The sequence below is a fragment of the Urocitellus parryii genome, chromosome 12, assembly GCF_045843805.1.
Source record: "Urocitellus parryii isolate mUroPar1 chromosome 12, mUroPar1.hap1, whole genome shotgun sequence".
Taxonomy (NCBI): Eukaryota; Metazoa; Chordata; class Mammalia; order Rodentia; family Sciuridae; genus Urocitellus; species Urocitellus parryii.
The window spans coordinates 2879788-2896832 of NC_135542.1; the positions used below are offsets into that span (position 1 = coordinate 2879788).

The 17045-nt window shown below is 49.0% G+C and overlaps 1 protein-coding gene across 2 annotated transcripts; it reads right to left on the bottom strand.

Annotated features, from left to right (window-relative positions):
- Window positions 1–1724: 1724 nt before the first annotated feature.
- Window positions 1725–16813, bottom strand: LOC144249725 (uncharacterized). 2 transcript variants are annotated; one of them, XM_077791880.1, is made up of 11 exons: window positions 16663–16813; window positions 13974–14182; window positions 13532–13737; window positions 12346–12460; window positions 10937–11052; window positions 10540–10770; window positions 7749–7863; window positions 5340–5437; window positions 5057–5173; window positions 3972–4086; window positions 1725–2045 (listed from the first exon to the last, which is right to left on the bottom strand). In XM_077791880.1, exons 1-11 carry the CDS (start codon window positions 16722–16724, stop codon window positions 1840–1842), a joined length of 1590 nt encoding a protein of 529 aa, XP_077648006.1. In that variant the 5' UTR covers window positions 16725–16813; the 3' UTR covers window positions 1725–1839. The 2 variants fall into 2 exon arrangements, with proteins under 2 accessions (XP_077648006.1, XP_077648007.1); XM_077791881.1 differs by lacking the exon at window positions 3972–4086 and having other exon boundaries at window positions 1985–2045.
- Between the last annotated feature and the right edge of the window lie 232 nt (window positions 16814–17045).

Sequence of the window (17045 nt, forward strand, 5' to 3'; positions counted from 1 at the left end):
CTTGATCTAGCATCACCAACTTTCAGGGGAAAAGAGGACCAGCTGAGAAGGTCCGTTCTCCAGAGTCTCACTGACATCCATTTGTCACACTTGTTTACAACATTCACTTGAAGTGCAGGTGCCTACATGAGTGAACTGTTTTTGATCAATGGCACAGAGGCTTCAATGTGAAAGCATGCCTGTCACCTGTAAGAAGCAGTTTTGCTTTCTTCTAGGTCACACAGAAAAAAACAGCATGAGCCCACTTACAAGAAAGTTAATCAACAAAGCAAATTGAAACCGCTTGCAGCAAATGGCTTCCATTCTCCCACTCCCCAGCTATTTTCAGCAATCACATCCAGAGTCCAATTCCAGCCCAATATAAAATGTGTGCTCCCAAGGAAGCCTGTATAATTGACATCACCCAACTGAGAAGATCAGTTCTCCAAAGGTTCATTGAAATCCAAAACTCCTATTTTTTCATAAAACTCATTGAAAGGCAGGGGCCTCACCTGCAGCCATCAGTGGTTGAATGATGGCACAGAGGCTTCAATGTGAAACCATAAATGTCAATCATTACAAGTGCTTCTGACACACTCTAGTTCAACCAGGGACAACCCAAAGTGCTCAAGGAGAACAAACTTTGTTCCTGCAAGTGGAAGCAGCTTGCACGAACTGCTTCAGTCAGGAAATTCCAACTCTTCTCAGCAAGCACATTCAGAGCACAGTTCTGGCCCAATAGAAAAAGGATCCTAGCAAAAGGGTCTCACACCTACAATCACCTTCATAAGGTAGCATCCCATCTTCTGTGTGGAAGTGGGTTTCTTCTTGGCCCTTATGCTGTGGAGGAGACCACTAGGAGCTCAGCCTCATGCAGGACCATCTGACCTGGACATTTTGCAAACCCTATGAAGCTCTCACACATGCTCAAATGCTACAGGACTTTGCAGAATAGTCCAGGCAACAGTAGACGTTCATTCATTGTCTAGAGTCTACAGATTCCTATATGCATGTCATTCATTATCATCAAATGCACAATTTTGATCAAAAAATCATATAGCTAGCTAGATAGATAGATCATTCCAATCTGAATCAAAAAAATCAGAAATATCCCCAAATCCAAAGAGTGGATCCCCATTGTGATGCTACCAGTGGAAAATTCCACAGCTGACCTCATGGGATGGTTCACAGTCAAAACACAGCTGCATGAAAAATATTACATGACATGACCTTCTGGTTATGTGGAAAGTTGCATGTGAAGTACACATGCATGTCTTCTTCAGACATGGGATTCATTTGCAAGACACCTTATGCAATTGAAAATACTCCAAAATGGGAGAAATCAGAACCACATCTCCAAAGTATTTCAGAAGAGACCAACTCCATCTGTGTATCTATCTCTCAGTGAGTGTGTGTGCTCTAGTGTGTGTGTGTGCTCTAGTGTGTGTGTGTGCTCTAGTGTGTGTTTGTGTGTGTGTGTGCTCTAGTGTGTGTTTGTGTGTCTTTGTGTTTGTACCATGATAGCCGATACTTCATTGCCCCCATTGGAAAACTGATTCAGATAATGCCATCTGCCAAACTCCTAAAAACCAAAGTTCTTGCTGATAGAATGAAACACTCCTTCCTGTTGGTTTGGATGTGTCCTTTAGGAATCACTGCTACATTTAGTATACTCAAATCATCACAGTAGATCAGGTAACAAAAACATATATATTTTAAAATAATAATAATATATTAATGGAAACAACAAATACAGGATAGAGTAACAACTGTGTTACTAAACAAGGTCAAGGACAATGGCAAACTATAGATTCAAACTTTGAAGAAAATAGTAATCATTGTAAATATTCCTGGGCTGCCTCAGCCCCGCCCAGGCACACAGCAGCAGAATGGTTTTGCAAGCATCCTCAGGAGGGCAGGAGCCTTCTTTGCAGGACGAGAGGGAGGTTGAGGCTCGATCCACCCATCATTCTTTTGGGAGAGGCTCCTTTTCCTCAGCACGAAGATGGGTTTTGTGTGAGGCTTCTTTGCATAAAATACGTTGGCCTGCGCTGGAATCCTCAGTTCTGGGGAGAGAGGGGTGTACAAAATAAGGTGGCTCAGGAGGTGCTCCCTAGGACACCCCAATATCTGAGAGCCTGTGCCAGAAAAGGCCAGAGCCACACACCTGAGAGCTCTCCAATTCAGCACCAATACCAACAAAGACAGCCTCCACAGTCCTCCCTGAGGAAGAACTAGGCAGAGCACTTCAACAGACCTAATGTCTGTTCCTACCGAAGGCTTTGGACTCCAGAACATTTCAGGTCCTCTTGCATCTGCCAAAGCACACCACTAGATTTACACCTGAAATCTCCCACAAAAGGCTCCTGTGCCGAAGATTCAGTCCCCACATGAGCCATCTTCATAGGTGGGTTTGGAGGGAAGCATTGGATGGTGAGTGCTCTAATGTCATCATGAAATTCTCATTCAAGATGAATACTCTACTGGGAGGTGGGAGAGACTGGAAGAAAGGTTGAGCATGGTTGGAGGAAGACCTAAACAGGGGTGCGCCCTGGGCAACAGTACCTTGTTCCTGTAGGCTCCACTGAATCCTCATTCTCCAAGTAGAGGTCCTCCTTCTCTTCTCCGTCTTTCTCTCTCTCCCTCTCTCCCAGCCTCGTTCTCTCTCTCCCAGTCTATGCCTTTGTGGCAAGGGCTGAGGAGCTCTCCACTGCCACACACTAGAGCCTTATGGACAGCCTCAGTGCACAACCAAAGAGAAAGCTATGAAACCCAGAGAAAAGGCCTAGGATTCCTCCTCTGAGTTATTTTCCTCAAGTATGGCCACAGTGAGGACGGGCTGACCAGCATGGATACAACATTAGAGCCATGCTTCTGCGTTGCTGGAGCCCACCTCCATGTGAACCAGGCTTCTGAGAATGGAGGCCACATCCCAAATGCTACCCTATTGAGAACAATGGTTCCAAAGACCAGCAAAGGGACTGCTTCCCTCCAACATGGTGTATGGTCCAGTGGTGCCATGACCCCAAGTGGGGGAATACAACAGCCCGCTTCTCCTTCCTCTGAACATGTGTTTCCTGTCGCCCTCCTCTAACCTAGAGCCTGTTCTCCATCCCTTCTGGGTTGGATGTGGAGATCTCTGCTATGAATTTCTAAGGCTACCAAGGCCCCAGATAGACTTCCTCTTCCATAGATTCTACTAACCTAACAGTAGGTTAAGATAAGAGACAAGTGATCCTAGAACTCATAGGGATGGTGGTCTTCAGCATACATAGGCTGGAATAATGGCTGCTGAGGTGTTTGGCTCACAAAAACCAACCAACCAACCAACCAACCAACGAAAAAGCGCTGGCATTATTATCAGATGAGTTCTGTGGCTACATGCTCAGGAAGCCCTCATCTGACTTTAGTTAGGAATCATAACCTGGCTATTGTGATCACTCCTTGCCTAGTGGACTCAGGTACAGAAGACCATGGAATTTATGCAAAGACAGATGATTCAAGCTGTCTCCCAGGCTGTGTTTTCTTCCCAATTACATCCTGTTACTGCTTGCTAGAATCCTGGCAATGCTCTGCCAAAGCAGTGGTCTTCTGGTCACACAGAAGGCTTTCAATCCTACTGCTTCAGTCCACAAAATGCCAGTTCCCTCTTTGGCCCATGCATTCCCATGTTCCTCTGAAACCACTCCTATCCCAGACCATGAAAGCATACTGCTCCTGGAAAGAGGCTTTCCTCCTCACTCCTCAAAGATGTCAGCTTTGGATGCCTGTTCATGTCCAGGGGAGGCACCTGGTGGGGAGCCACAATATCCACTGAGGTATACCATTGGACCTCGAGAACTTCCACCAGCAGAAGTGCAGTTGGCTTTGTGCACGAACCCAACACACCTGTTGGAGTGTTCTTGGGGGTCAGAGACTACTCTTTGGTGCTAAGAGTTGACCTGAGTCCACATCCTGACCCTTGCTCTCTGTCATCTGATTGTCCCACTTACTCTGACGGCGAGAGATGATTTGGCCCAGTTCATAATCCTCCGGGTTCTCCTGAGTAAGCAAGTGGCGCTCGAGGGCCCTGCGGATGACGACAGGAGCCCTATCGTGGCAGGTCACCTGGAGCAGTATGGGAGACAAGCCTTCAGGAAATGGGCCTTGAAGTGACTACTCAAGGACAGTGGGCAGGTGCATTCTGGAGGCACCTCCACACTAAATACAAGGGCAACATCCAAGACCGTACTACCTGAGGCTGGCCTCCTGCTCATCGCGTGGAGGCCATAGGCTACCAGCCCAATCCTTGTACATTGGACTTCCTGGGCCTGCCATTGCTATTTGTGGAGCTGCACTCCTCTCGAAGTGAAAGGACCCCACTACCTGCATACAGATGCAATCTCATCCCACAAGTTGGGAGGAATGGGACAATAGCCTCCAAGATCCCAGGTCTGCCCGAGGATGCAGATGGCATTGGGAATGGCCTAGGCACAAAACCTAGAGGCTTTGGTCTGGATTGCCAGGGCCCAAATCAGACCAAGGAACATGACCACACACAGGAGTGCTGAAAGATAGCCACGAGAGCTCCTGGCCTCCATTGGCTCAGTGCTGGCTGGGGTGTAGGAGGGCACCTCATCCGGCAAGGGTGGTCATTGGGTTACCTGGACATTTAGTGTGCTTGCTCTACATCCTTATCGACTCTGCAGAGAGACTCTCTCAGCTCCTTGTTCAAGGAACATGCAGAACCTCACACTGCTGTCCTCCTCCATAGACGTCAGCATCCCATACAGGGGAACCTGCAACCTAGTTCCTGTCCTATTCTCATCTGTCACCCATACCTGCTTCTGCCTTTGTGGACTGCATGCTGCCACCTGACACACAGACTCCCTCAGACATGGTGGTGGACAAGCTGCTACTCTCCCTCATCTCAGCTCCAGCCCTTCACACTGACCTCTCCCTTCTTGATTCCCATCTATCCTCCTGATCATCCAGAAACTCCAAATGCAAGAGGGCATGAGTAGTCCATAGTATTGGACCAGTGTCTGCTCCCCACCCAGGTGTAAGCACCAGGGGACACCCCTGCTCCCAGGCTTACCAGGACCTTCTTGGCCATCTTTGGACTTTGTGTTTCTAAGTGGACACGAATTAAGCAGGTGTCTCCCACCGGCTTGTGGGAAAGCGGCCTGGAGCACTTGCAGGTTGATTCTGAGAACTGTGGGGGATGGAACATCAGCAAACCCAGAAACAGAAAGCCACCCCAGCCTGTCAGTTGGCTCTATGGGCTTCTAGCCCATATGTCCAGGTGATGAGGCTTCTTATTTCCTCAGGTGGGAGTGGAATGGCAGCACAAGTACAGCTTGAATAAGGTAGGTGTTTACCTCCTTTCGCTTGACCTCGGGGCGTTTCTTCACGATTAAATATTTTACCCGCGGATGCATGGACTGATCCATGAGTGAGTGCTCAGGGACCTTGAATTCTGCAGAGCGAAGTGGAGAGAATTGTTAGGTGGCACTCAAGGATTATACCACAAAACACACACAACCCCTGAGAGTCTCCGCCAGGGCGAGCCAGCACCAGAATTGAGAACCCTCCTATCCAGCTACAGTGCCACCAAAGACTCCCTCAATGATTCTTCCCTGGAGAAGATGATGTACAGGATTCTAAACCAAAAGAGCACCTGGCAAAGGAAATAGCACCTTGGGCCCCAGAACTTCTCAGTGCAGGTTGGATTTGCCAAAGAGACACTGCTAGGCTTTGCATCAGGATTGGCAAAGGCTCCTGTGCTTAGGCCTTTCTCCCCAGGGCAGCCATGCTTACACATGGGCATTCAGGGAAGCGTTGGATGGTGGGTGAATTCATCCACTTGCCCTGGATGAATCCACTCATGGATGAATACGCAGAGGGGAGGTGGTATCCATCAGAGGTGTGTTGGGCATGGACATGGGAGGACTTCAGCAGGGTGGTACTCTGGAGAACTCTATTGTTTTCTAGGTTCGCTCTCCTTCCCCTTGTTTCTCATCATGAGCTGTCTGCTTGGTACTTGTATTCTGGTTCTTGTTCTACTTCTGGCTCTTCTTTCTGTCCTGCATCTTCTTGTAGTTCTTTCTGGGTCTTTTTCTTGTTCTTACATGATTCCTTCTTGTTCTTCTTCTTGTGTATCTCCCTCCACCCTTCCTTCAGTTCACCTCCTTCTTTTTCTTCTTCTTCCTCCTGCTCTTCATCGAGTGATCCTGTCCCCACTCAGGAGTTTCCTCTTCCTCCTCCTCCTCCTTCTCCTTCTTTCTCTGGCAATGGTGTGGCGTCCTCTGAAGAGCTCAAATCTATCACACTCTTCTGCCCAGATGCAGCCTGTGTTCAGTAGTCCAAGATGAAATCAGTTCTCAATCAATGACCAGGAGTGAAACCAAGACCAAAGACAAGTGACTTCCTTTCTTTGTCATTGTCATAGTTAGGAAAGACTTCCTAACAGACACCATATTCTGGATAGGCTTCTACCTGTGTAAGTCAGCACCTTATCTGGACCAGGATTGCTAAACTAGATTCCACCTCCATAAAGCTTCCCCAATGAAAACAAGTTATTCAAAATCTAGGAGAGGGCCAGCATCACTGCCACCCTCCTGCCATAAGGCATAGATGCCATCACACCTAGTGGGTTCCAGGCCCCCAGTAGTCCTCCCTTTTGACGTCTGTTACACACAAACCTCCCTTGGTCTGCAGCCTGCTCTCAACTGATGCTTGGGTTGAAAGTGTCTGTTTCTGAAATCACCTTCGTAGATTCTCAGTTTGGTAATTTCTTATTGACTGGCTTATTTTTGCACCAGGGATAAAACCAGAGGCACTTAAGCACTGAGACCATTCCCAGGCCTTTTTACTTGGGTACAGGGTCTCCCTAAGTTTCTGAGGCTGTTTGGAAATCCCCATCCTCCTGCGCTGCCTCACAAGTCCCTGAGATTCGCAGACACTGCCCCTTGCCCAGCTCCTCGCACCTCAGTCTTATTCATGTGTAAGACAGAGCCAACCCAAATGAGGTGGTGTGGGAAAATTGGAAAACTCACTTACATGCCCAACAGATGGTGGGTTCTACTGTGGACAGGCTGGGATGGTGGAGGCTAGGAGTGTCTTGCTCACAAGAAAGGAAAGAGCACTGGCATTGTGGACAGCTCAGCATTGTGGCCTCTGTTCTTCAGATGCCCTTCTTTGTTGCTGGAAGCAATAATAACCTGGCCATTCTGATATCTTCAGGAGATAGGCACCCAGGCACAGAGGACTTGGAATTGTTCCCAAAAGAACCCAAACAGGCTGACCCCTGGCCTTGACTTCCTCTTCACTGAGTCCTGTTCCCAGTTCCTGCAATCCTGACATTCTGGTGACTAGGCAGGACTTCTCATATCCTGGCCATGGATTGGGACCTGTGCTGCTTCTGTCCATAGCAATGCTGATCCAATCAGGACCCATGTTCTCCTCCTCTTCATTTGAAGGCATCCTTATCAGTGAGCCATAAACCAAACTGATGATGGATTGAGCCTCTCTCTGCCTTGCCCCTCATCGATATTAGCTTTGCATTGACAGACCAGGTCCAGGTGGAAACACATTTAGGGAGGTCCAGCAGCCCCCTGGGGCCTCATTGAGCACCTCGACATTGGACACGCCCATCACTGCACTTAGTTTCCTGCACCAGGCCCACCACACTTTGGTATTTTTGGGCCAAGGCCCACTTTCTCTTGGCTGTGAGTTATCCTGAGCCCACTGTGGATCATGTCTCCCCACTGTCTGATTGTCCTACTTACTGTCATGCCTATAAAGCATTCTCATCAGCTCAAAGTTGTCCACATCCTCATGCTGCAACAAATTTTGGTCCAAGGTCCTGCGGATGAGGCTCGTCGCCGTATCCACACAGGTCACCTGGATCAGGGTGGGACAAATGTCATCAGAGAATGGCTTTTAGAGGAGCTACCCAGAACACTGTGGTCAAACATTCAGGAGAAATCTCAGCTACATATACAAGGGCACAATCTTGTTATCCTGCTACCTGAGTGTGTCCTCCATATACCCCCTGGGTTCTTGCAATGTGCTACTAGAACAATCCTGGTACAAATATCTGCCTGTACCTGCCATCTCCCCTCCCCCTAGGGAGCCACATTCCACTCAGGTCAAAGGACCAAACTGCCTATGCACAGACACACTCTCATCTCACTGAGACGAGAGCAATGGGCCAGGGATCTGGCATCAAGTGTGCTTTGGGGTGCAGGCTGCCTTTGTGGGTGGAAGAGGCAGATGCACTGAGAATTTTGGTCCTGACTGCCACTACACAAAACAGACTCAGATACAAGAGTGTGCACTTGAGTGCTTCATGATAGCCTTGAGAGGCCCTGACCTCTGAAAGCTCGGTGCGGGTCTGGTTGTAATGATGTACTTGACTCAGCACTGGCAGTCACTGAACATGTCTCCTCTGCAGCTGGACACCTGCAGCATTAGCGTGTCTACTGCACATCCATAGAAATTCTGCCAAGTACCCCTTTAGCTCCGCATTTACATACTTGCAAAGGCTAACATTCAGAAGCTACTGAGAGCTATTACCAAGTAGGAATGATGCATTGTAATCCTTGCCAGCGTACCCCATGTTAAATGGACTTGCCTTGGAAATTTGCTGCGACCTTGCTTGTGTGTTTGAGAACGGCATTCATTAGCCCAATGTCTCCCTCTACGGCATCGTGGGCAAATACCCGGTATTCTATTCCTTTGATTTCTAGTTTTGTTAAAACCTCCTCTTATGGGACAACTCCTTTTAAAATGTCCTGTTTGTTCACAATTATAGCATGTTTCTGGCCTGGCATCTAAAGCCTGTTGTACTGCAGCCGCCAAGACTTGCCCTTGTTCATTAACATCTCTACATAATTTAATATATATGTTTAAATCTTCATGTCTCCATGGTCTAATAACCTCTCTGCAGCAATGATTTACTTGGTCATAAGCCAGTTGTTTTATTAATGGCATTGCTTGTTCTGTGTCACCAAAAATTTTGGCGGCCGTTTGAATAAGCCTATCTACAAAGTCAGCGTAAGGTTCATTAGGTCCCTGTATTACCTTAGATAGCTGACCTTGTAAATCTCCATGTCCTTGTAAAGTCTTCCATGCCCTAACTGTTTCTGCAGCAATCTGTGCATATACAGCAGGATCATATTCAATTTGTTGCCGCTGACCCTCATAAGGTCCCTTTCCTAACAACATCTCTAGATTTCTTTGAGGGTAACCGGCTGCTGCATTTCGCCTAGCTGTCTCCATGCAAAATTCCTCATTGGCAACTTTCCATAACAAATATTGTCCTCCATTTAGCACAGATTTACACATGCTAGCCCAATCTGCTGGCGTCATGTCCAAGTTAGTAATGGACTCCACCATGCTTACCGTGAAGGGGGCTTGAGGACCATAGGTTGTTACAGCCTCCTTTAACTGCTTCACTGTTTTAAATTCTAAAGCACGGTGAATTCGCTGCCCTCCTACCTGTTCAAATACAGGGCATGCTAATCTTTGAGGTCCTGTCTCAGGATCCCACTTATCAACTACGGGGTTTGAGGGCCACTCAGCTGTCTCCATCGGCTGGGCTGTATATCAACTTTAGTGACACTAATGTTAATAAGTTCTGATAACCCACTACCATCGGACCAGCCTGCAGGAAGTATCCCCGTATGGGCCACCAAAAGCCAAATGCCAATGTCTCGGCTTGGCACAGAATCACGAGCCACCACACAGCTTTGTAGGTTCAAACAGCAATTCTTAATTCTGGATCTCACACCAGCCTCCACACACGTTCAGGGGCAATCCCCATCCCCCGCACAATTCACGTCCTAAATACTTTCTCTCCAGGAGAACTCAGCAGGAACTCAGGCAGCAGGCACGCCCTACTCCCAGCAGGAATAATCTTCAACCTCCAACTTCCCTAAAACTCCTATTGTCACGCCCTAAATGCAAGGACGGGGATACTTCCTGCAGGAATACACCCTAATCCTGGATCCACCCTGGTGATTGAGCAGGATCACCTTTCTCAAACACACAAGCAAGGTCGCAGCAAATTTCCAAGGCAAGTCCATTTAACATGGGGTACGCTGGTAAGGATTACGATGTGTCATTCCTACTTGGTAATGGCTCTCAGCACGAAGCTTTGGCATGACCCCCCAGGTGATCCCGACCCCAAATTCCTACACCTAGTCATGCTAAGGAGGTTCTCTTCCCTGCCACCAGGAACACATCCCCTCCTACACATGTGACAAGTCACTGCCACCTCCTCTGCTCCAACCTCACTCATTGAGAATACCAAGTTCTAGGCACTGCAGCCTGCACCCTGGACATATCTCTGCCTTCATCTGTCCACAGCACTTCCGTGTGCACTTCTGGCCTGCAAAACCCACAATACACAGACCCACTCACCACTGGAGCTGGGCATGCTGAGGCTCTCCCTCCTCAGGTCAAGCCCTTAAGACGGACCTCTCTCTTTATTTCCCACCACAGCCCCGGGGTTGGCTGTGTCTCCTGCCTTCCACTGTGTGGACACCCAGGAGGCAGCCCTGCTGTTGGGCTTACCAGGATGCGCTTTGACTCTCTCAGGCTCTGTCCCTCTAGGAGGATATAAACAAAGAAGTTGTCTTCCACCTGCTCGCTGGAGTGAAGCAGTGAGGAGCTGCTACTGGTGACTTTTCTCATGCAGCACTCATTGCTTTGGGTGGCCTGGGGCAATGATCCTGCAGCCACTGCAGAGTTGCTGCTCACAGCTGCTGGGATCCTGGATGCCACTGCCACAGAAGGCTCCAAGAACTGTGGGGGATGACAACATCAGCAAAGCCCAGCAACTGCACCCCACCCAGCCTGGCAGTTGGCTCTGTGGGCATTCTACAACATCCATCCAGAACCTGAGGTTCTTGTCCCCTTGGAGGATGTGGAGTGGCACCAGGAGTAAAGAGTGAAGAAGGTGGCTGTTTACCTCCTTTGGCTTGACCTTCAACGACTTGCTGGCATCTGTTTCTCGAAGAAGAAAGTCATAATGCACTCCTCCAACCAGGCCGTAATATACTTTCGCATCAGCAGGGACCCTCAGCTCTGGAGAGGCAGGGGCAGAGGTGTGGTAGGTGACACTCAAGGAATACACTACCCAACATCCCCCACAACTGAGAGCCTCTGCCAGCTCAGGTCTCACACACAGACCTGAGAACCCCCCGAATCCAGCTACTGTTCCACCAAAGACTCCCCACTGATTCCTCCCTGAGGACCCTCTATGCACAGGAGGTCCACTACAGGAACACCTTTCAAGGAAATAGCCCCTTGTACCCCAGAACCTCTTAGTTCACGTTGGACCCACCAAAGAGAAACAGCTAGACTTTGTATCTGGATTGGTCCCCAAAGACTCATGTGTTGAAGGTTTTCTCCCCACTGCAGCAATGATCACAGGTGGGTTTGGGGAAAAGCACTTGATGGTGGGTGCCTCCACCTTGCCAGTGGATTCATCCACTCATACAGGGCTACACTAATTGGAGGGGTATGGTTTGGAGGTGTGTTGAGCGTGGGTGGAGGATGTCCACAGCAGGGCTGTGCCATCCAGAGCAATATATTTCTCTTGAGTTCCCCACTTCTACATTTCCTCCTCATGAGCATAATTCTCATTCACATTTTTAATCAATTTATTGTTATACTTCTTGTTTGGCTTGTGTTTCTCCTTCTTGTTCTTGTTCATCTTCATCTTCTCATGCTTCTTCTTATAGTCATCTTGAACTTCTTATTCATGGTCTTCTCCTTCAACTTATTCTTCTCCTCCTCCTCCTCCTCCTCCTCCTCCTCCTCCTCCTCCTTCTTCTTCTTCTTCTTTTCTCTCTCTCTCTCTCTCTCTCTCTCTCTCTCTCTCTCTCTCTCTCTCAGAACAGTTTACAAGCTGTGAAGGGTTCTAGTCTACCACACTCTTCTCTCTAGAAATGGCCTCTGGTCCTAAGTGGACTCAGTTTGCAATGAATAGAAAGATTGGAAGCCAGAAATGATTCTTCATTGAACTGCTTTTCTCATGTACTCGTCTAGGTCAGGAAAGGCCACCAAAGTAGGCACCCTGTGGTTGTCTTGTCTTCTTTGACACAAGACAAAGAAGCCTCTCTTCTTGGCCCCTTGTGGATAATAGCTTTGCAATTCCTCCTCAGGCCAAGGAAAGAACACATGATAGGCAGGTCCACAGCCCCTGGGGAACATGAAGAACCTGCAGATTTATGCGCCATCATTACACTTTGTTTTGTGCACAAGGCCCACCATACTCTTCCTGGGCATTGGGTCAACGCACACTGTGTTTTGGCTCCCAGTTATCCTGAGCCCACTGTGACTCACTGCTCCCTACCCTCTGATGGTTCCACTTACTCTGATGGTTCCAGGAAATATGCAGAAGCTCGTAGTTTTCTGGATCCTCCTGCTGGAGCAAGTGTACATCTAAGGCCTTGCGGATGACGGCTGGAGTCCTGTCCTGGCAGGTCACCTGAGCAGGGTTGGAGAAAGCTCATCAGAGAGGGAATTTGGGAGTAACTACCCAGAGGACAGTGCTCGAGGACAATCAGAGACAAGAGAGCTCTCAACACAAGGGCACCATCTTGTTACCCTGCTACCTGAGGCCTTCATGGGATCATGTGGGGTCTTCCTATGAGCCTCTAGTCCAATCTTGGTACAAGAGTTTGCTTCAACCTGCTATGCCCTACAGGGACAAGGGAATAAGGACCAAAAGGCTTTGTACAGACACACTCTAGTCCCATCAAGATGGGAGGAATGGTCCAGTGGACTTCCATATCCCTGCTCTGGTCTGGGATGCAGCTGCATTTGTGTGTGGACCAGGCACAAACCCTAGGTGCTTTGGTCCTGACAGCCAGGCACAACACACACTAGGACTCTTTAATGATAGGCATGGAAGTTGCTGGGCTCGAGAGTGTCAGTGCTTGCTGGGGTGTCAGGAGGTTCGGACCCAGCAGGTGCAGTGGTTCAACATGGCTCCCCTGGAGGTGGACACCAGAGTCTCAGCATGGATACTCCACACCCAGGAAAATTCTGCAGAGAGACCCGCTAAATCTCTATTCACATACATGCAAACTAGGACACTAATGGGCCCCTCCAAGGCCCCCAGTTGTCTGTGACCCACACCTACCCACCCTCATCATTCTACAATGGCTCCCTTCCCTTCAACCAGCAACATATCCCCTCCCACACACAAGAAAATGACTGCCAACTCCTCTGCTTCAACCTCCACGGTTCAATATACTCCTCCTCAATACCAAGGTCAGTAGAGGATGGCCTGTACCCTCGATATTTCTCTGACCTCCTCTGAACCCAGCACTCACTCCTGCACTTCTGACCTGCACACCCCAAAACACGCAGGCCCACTCGCACCCAGACCTGGCATGCTGCTGCTCTCTTGCCTCTCTCTTCCTCATTTTATGCTCTCCTTCCTGACCTTCCAGAAGCTCCAGTTCAAGAAGACAGGCCTAGTCCAAGGCGTTTGCTGTGGACTCGGTCTTCCCCACTGTGGGCTCCCAGGAGACTCCCCTGCTCGAAGACTCACCAGGATGCTTCTATACTGTGTTGTCCTTTCGTCTTCCAGGTAGACGCGAATGACGCACCTGCCTCTCATCCGCTTGGTATATTTGGGCCGTGGGGAGTCCCGAGTGGAGACCCCTGATGTCCTGGACTCCGGCTCTGCCCCTTCCCTGGGAGAAGGCTCTGGCTCTGGGGTTGGCTCAGGAGCCGTGACAGGAACTGAGCTTGTAGCTAGAGGAGAAAAGATGCCAACATGACTGCCTTGCCCTGACCTTCGCACAGACAGACAATACCCCTGCTGCCAGGAAGAACTCGGGCCCTTAGCCCACACGGGACCTCTTTGCAGACTGGGGTCACTTCCTGAATGGACAAAGGCTTATCCTAATTTCCAGTCAAACACCAGGCATACAGACTCCCTGCAGTGGGACAACAGTCGGACCTTTCCTCTTCTACCCTTAGGTACTCACCCCGGTCCGCCTGGCTCTCAGGCTCTGCCTGGCTTGATCTGCCATCTTCAACCTGGGCCAGCAGGTGGTGTGCTTGGTGCTCCAGGTTAAAGCCACTCAGGAGGAGCCACATGTACGGCAGCAGCTGCTGCAGACTCAGAGAGCCTGGAGGCTGATGGGAAGCCTCGGAGTAGAAGTTCACCCAGGTCCCCAGGAAGGAAGATGAGGCACTGTGGGGAGGCAGGTGTGGAGTCAGCAAAACCCTGGCCTTGCCTTCGCCACGGCCTCCAGAGCAAACCTCTGACCCTACCCTCCTGAACCGTCCCTGGTTCTGAACACACCAGTCCACCTCAGGCAAGACACAGTGGCTGTACAGGCAGGGTCAGGACAGGTCGCTACAGGCAAAGAACCTTCAACGAAGGAGCGCTAGATCCATGGTTTGACCAGCTCTCCCCTCCTCTGGGCAGGCCTGACACTCTTCTTCCTCTTGGCTACATGCTCTCCAACCTGGAATGCACCTTCCAGGAGTGTCTGTCCTCCTGCCCACTCTTCTCGGGGCTCAAGAGACACCTCCTCCCCTGGCGTGGGCTGCAATGCTACCTCATTCTCTGTGAGCTCTCACTGAGTTCCCCTGAGTGGCGGTGGACCTCTCTTCTCCCATGAGTGCAGACCACATCTCTGTGGCCCTGGGGGAGGACAGGGAGGTGTGGTGTGGGGGGATCCATTATCCCAGGGCCTTCCCCAGAGGACCCTGACTCCACCTACAACTCCCCGCCTTACCCCTCCTACTGTTGAAGCCCCACACCTTACACTGCAGGCAGAAAACTGAATTGGGGAGAGCAGTCTTTCCTCAGCCTTCCCAAGTCAAATCACCTTGCAGGTCCCTATTCTGGAAACAGGAGCCCACCCTCTTGACCCCAAGCCCATTCCATGTTGAAGTTGGTCCAAGGGTCCACCATAGTCACTGAAGAGGACAACGTGCAGTAATGCCTCATGGAGTCAGGGATGCAGTCACATGTAGGGTATGTACTCATGGCACCTGCGGTTTAGGCTGACCCCATGAAAAGGGACACAATGGCAGTCATTTGCACCCCATTTTTCACTGAATTATGAAACGTGACTGGAAACGTGTCTTCACACAGTGGGTGCTTTCTCCATGTTCACCAGTGAATGAGCCCAAACTTCTGATTCCCACATATCTCTGGGTGTGGGAGCTGCCATGTCCAAAGCCCCTGTCCAGCCATGTCCCAGCTAGGACGCTCTGTCCCACTATGTATACTAACATGTCTTTATTATTTTTTTTTTTAGTTCCAATAATGTTGAACATATTTTATTGTTTTTTTAAAAGATTTATATTAATTTGTAATTTGACTTATTACTAATATTCTTGAAGTGTTAGTGATTAGAAAACATGTTCTGTTGTACCTCAGTGATTATTAAATGAATGAAATGAAAGGTGTTTTTGTAGTACACTTCATATCACCATATGGGCTAAAGAAAACTTGAATGTTCCAGTGTGGGATCCGCCACTTCATAGTTGGGTAACCCTGGGCAAACTCTGTCATCTCTGCAGAACTCCATTTTTTTATTGGTTTTTCAAAACATTACATAACTCATGACATATCATCTTTCATACATTTGATTCAAGTGGGTTACGAACTCCCATTTTTACCCCAAATACAAGTTGCAGAATCACATTGGTTACACATCCACATTTTTCCATAATGCCATATTAGTGACTGTTGTATTCTGCTACCTTTCCGATCCCCTAATATCCCCCCTCCCCTTCCCTCCCATCTTCCCTCTCTACCCCATCAGCTTTTGTTCAATTATCTCCCTTGTTTTTTTTTCCTCTTTGCCCTCACCATATCTTACATGTAATTATGTGTAACAATGAGGGTCTCCTTCCATTTCCATACAGTTTCCCTTCTCTCTCCCTTTCCCTCCCACCACTCTTCTCTCTTTAATGTTAATCTTTTCCTCATGCTCTTCCTCCCTGCTCTGTTCTTAGTTGCTCTCCTTATATCAAAGAAGACATTTGGCATTTGTTTTTTAAGGATTGGCTAGCTTCACTTAGCATAATCTGCTCTAATGCCATCCATTTCCCTGCAAATTCCATGATTTTGTCATTTTTTAGCGCTGCATAACACTCCATTGTGTATAAATGCCACATGTTTTTAATCCATTCATCTATTGAAAGGCATCTAGGTTGATTCCAGAGTCTAGCTATTGTGAATTGTGCTGCTATACCACCCTTAATGCGCCCGATCTCGTCTAACATGTCTTTATTAACCCAAAAGTGCTTTTCCCAAGGCCCGAGTCTTGAGACGCCTCTGGCACAGATCTACGTTCTTCACAAAGCCAACATCACACCAGAAAGACCACCTGGCCTCGCTGAGTCCACCTGGGAATGAGCTCAGTGCACACCATTGAGCTGTGATGCCCAGTGTGTGGGGACTGCTCCACGGACCTCTGTGGATCAGCTGGAGTCAGGATGGTTTCTCTGCCTGAGAGGGGAAGTTCACTCCCCTTGCAAGGCTGTGGCAGGCACCTCCAGGACTCGTCCCATTCGGGGCTGACATTCCACTATGAGTGTGGTCCTCTATCTCATTAGGTATCACAAACCTTTGGGTCCCTGAGAGGTACATGGCAGCCCCAAGACCCAGGCATGAGGGGGCTACACACTTGGGCTTGGTGGTCTGGTGCTTACCTTGGGAACAAGAGATCCAGCACCTGCTGGGTGGGGATGAAATCCCAGGAGATTAACCCCATGTTGCTGCTGGAATGTAGGTTCCTCCCACAAATGACAGGCAGGAGCTCATTCCTAAGCTGGTCCTGCCTGTAAGGTTCAAGGCTCTGTACCCTGAAGGGCTCCTCCGTGTTCTGATCATTTTCACCCTGGGTTGGGACCAAGAATGGTGGGTTCAAAATGGAAATGGTGACAAACAGAAAAATGACTTGTGCCAATACACTAGAGTCAAAGCACAATGGGACAGTTCCCATCAGTACAAACACACACACACACACACACACACACACACACACACACACAGTCAGAATAGGAGTCCTGGGCCATTCATCAGGGATCAGACT